The 3384-nt window shown below is 38.7% G+C and overlaps 1 protein-coding gene across 1 annotated transcript; it reads left to right on the top strand.

Moving 5' to 3' along the window:
* Positions 1–72: 72 nt before the first annotated feature.
* Positions 73–2742, top strand: LOC121964169 (alpha-tectorin-like; the record flags this gene model as incomplete). Its single annotated transcript, XM_042514384.1, has 8 exons — positions 73–285; positions 369–464; positions 608–773; positions 1051–1074; positions 1575–1690; positions 1960–2238; positions 2325–2420; positions 2577–2742. Coding segments are annotated over exons 1-8 (1156 nt in total), but the record flags the coding sequence as incomplete, so codon positions are not given.
* Between the last annotated feature and the right edge of the window lie 642 nt (positions 2743–3384).

Genomic DNA, 3384 nt, shown 5'->3' with positions numbered 1-3384 from the left:
TTTAAGGTCAACCAGAACGGACACCTGACATTTGACCATCCATGGAGTAAATACATAGCTGATAAGTTTCCCATGAATGGACCAAGAGACATCATCGCTCCATTCTGGGCAGATCTCGATAACAGGCAGAGAGGTCAGATCTACTACGACCAATTCACCAGCGGCAGTATCCTCCAACAAGCTACACAGGACATAAACCAGTATTTCCCAAGACTGAAATTTAATGCCAACTGGGTCTTTGTTGCAACATGGTATGAAGTGGCCTACTTTCCAATTTCAAGAACGGTAAGTCAACTTGTGCTAAATGTTGTAACACCCTAAAAAATATAAGCATCTCATATTGTGAATTACTATAACCCTCCCCCCAGGAAACCACTGCCCAAGCAGTCTTGATCTCTGGTGGAAACTACTCATTTGTCCTGATGAATTATGGGATAATAGCTGCAACAAAGTACAGCGTACAGGTCAGAGCTAGCTACGCATCATTTTGGAAATACATCTTTTTTTTTGTTCAAATTCTGTAAGAAAAAATAAATAAAGACTGCAGAATATTACAGACAGGTTTTTCATAATACAACACAAAAATAAGCTTGATTTTTTTTTTCAGGCTGGCTATGACACAGTTGACTCCATTCATCATTTCTCCATCCCTGGATCATTCTCTGACAGCGCAACAGGCAACAAGTCAAATTTCCGCCTGAGCAGCAATGTCAATGTACCCGGGCGATGGGCTTTCCGGGTTGACCATGGATCAAAAGGTTGCACTTATATTGGTAAGATCACAGAGGGTGACCACACCACCTGCACTTACATCCTCTCTGAGCAATGTGGTCGCCCTACTATAGAGAAGGCGAGAGCAACACTCATGTTTCCTGGACACAACTGGTCAAGGTGTCTGTTTATAACGACCATTACCCATATTGACTTTGGCTTGGACATATCTTGTGAAACAACATATGATGATAAGCTTTACGTTAAATCTTTAGCGTTCTCTGGTTCAATCAGTTTGTTTACTTGTGCACTTTTGCTTTGTTTTTGTCTAATTTACAGGCGTTTTGACTCCCCATAGCCCAAGTAAGTTGAACTCTTGAATCTTAATTTGTCTTTCTTCAAATGCCAGCCATATCATCATGTCAAATTCATTTTGCGGCTATTACAACAATGTTATTGTAATGTTATAGAATGCATTTCTCAGTGGAGCATTTAAAGTTAATCAGAACTGTCAGTAGCGTTTTTGTATGTTTCAAAATGTATGTGTTACTGGCTTGGTTCTATATTGTATATTTTAGGACAAAATACAATCGAAGACATGCTCTGCACATTACAAAAGTTAAAAAGTCAAAGACTAAGTTAAAACAAATTGCTGAATAACATGCACAAAACAAAAAGCAAGGTCAGTAGACAGCCCCAGAAACCTTTGACCTTTTGTTTTGCTGAGTATTCTCAAAGAAAAAAAAAGAAATGTGGGAGTAATTTAGAGCTTGGAATGATCCTGAAAACCCTATTAAATACAAAACTATCAATCATCAAGCTTTAATGTTCTTCTACTTGGACTGTAATTCTTTTCGTTCTAGGACCCCTCTACCCTATGTCAGGATCTACAAGCCATATATCCGATGATGAAAGTCCTCCTGTAGTAACACTGCAACAATCTTTTGACTATTTTGGGCAGACCTACAATCAAATTTATGTAAGTAAAAACTTTGTTGTCCAAATACCATAGTCAAATGATTTTACACATTGAGGAACCAATGGTTATGTAATAACTTCAGAAACAACATGAAACTGCAGAACAGAGACATATTATTGAATTTTAATTTACAAAAAAAGTGATTATACTTAGATATAGTTACATCTGAAAATATTATTTGAACAAACTCCAGCCAAGATCAAAGAATATAGTCAGTATCTCCTGATTCCTTCATAGTAAGAACTGGTTTACTCAAATATTTTTTTTAGGTGAACCAGAATGGACACCTGACATTTAACCAACCACTTAGTGATTACATTGCTAAGAAGTTTCCAATGTATGGACCAAGAGACATCATCGGCCCACTCTGGGTAGATCTTGACAACAGAGAGTTGGGTCAGATCTACTACAACCAATACACCAGCGGCAGTGTCCTCCAACAAGCTACACAGGACATTAACACGTATTTTCCAAAACTGAAATTTAATGCCAACTGGGTCTTTGTTGCAACATGGTATGAGCTGGCCTACTATCCAAATTCAGGAACGGTAAGGCAAATTGTTCTGAATGGTGAAACGCTAAAAAATACACCAATCTCATAATATAAAGTACATTAAACAATTTTTCCCCCCAGTGCACAACGTTCCAAGCTGTCTTGATCTCTGGTGGAAGCTACTCATTTGTCCTGATGAATTATGGGTGGATAGCTGCAACAAATCGCAGTGTTCAGGTCAGAACCACCAAAATTATGACACATCAATTCGGAAAAACAGTATTTAAGTCATTTGTTGAAATTAAATAGAAGGATTGCAGCATACTAGAAATATATTTTAAAATTTACACAAATATCAAAAATAAACTAATTAAGCATGATTTTTTTTCCAAGGCTGGCTATGACACAGTTGACTCCATTCATCATTTCTCCATCCCTGGATCATTCTCTGACAGTGCAACAGGCGTTAAGTCAAATTTCCACCTAAGCAGCAATGTCAATGTACCCGGTCGATGGGCTTTCCGGGTTGACCATGGAACAACAGGCTGCATTTTCAATGGTAGGATCAGATACATAGGGTGACCACGTGTGACTCTTTGTTTTTAACGCACATGAAAGTGGTTTGCAATAATGGTGATAACGACTGGAATACATATGCACAAGACCTTAAAATAATAATAAGAAGAAAGAGTTCATGCATTGTTAACATGCTGTCTGCAGTTGAGTATTGAGTATTGCACATTGTAAGATTACATTTAGTGCAGGATTATATTAGATGTATAGAGGTAAATAAGTGTTCTTCTCCAAATAATTCAAATGGTATTGTTTGTGAGAATGTTTATATTTAATTTTTGCATAAAATGTCCCTTTCATTCTTTTCAAGGTAAACCTGTGATGCTGGGTTACTCATTCTGGAGTGACAATACCTGTGTGCAGAGGTGCTTCTGCACTTCAACAGGCCTGCAGTGTCAAAGCCAACCCTGTGCCTTTTCCCAGATCTGCAGGCCTGCTGACTTTCAGTTCTCCTGCAAGACGGTGCAGAGGGGCACCTGCACCATAAGTGGTGATCCACATTACTTTACCTTTGATGACAGAGTGTTTCACTTCCAGGGCACCTGCACTTATGTTCTCTCAGAGCAATGTGGTCATGGGCTGCCCTACTATAGAGTAGAGGGCAAGAACGAGCACCGGGGCAGTACTC

Source organism: Plectropomus leopardus, unplaced genomic scaffold (genome assembly GCF_008729295.1).
Source record: "Plectropomus leopardus isolate mb unplaced genomic scaffold, YSFRI_Pleo_2.0 unplaced_scaffold14295, whole genome shotgun sequence".
Classification (NCBI taxonomy): Eukaryota; Metazoa; Chordata; class Actinopteri; order Perciformes; family Serranidae; genus Plectropomus; species Plectropomus leopardus.
Note: the sequence above shows the minus strand (reverse complement) of the source record. Positions and strands in the feature narration are given on the sequence as shown.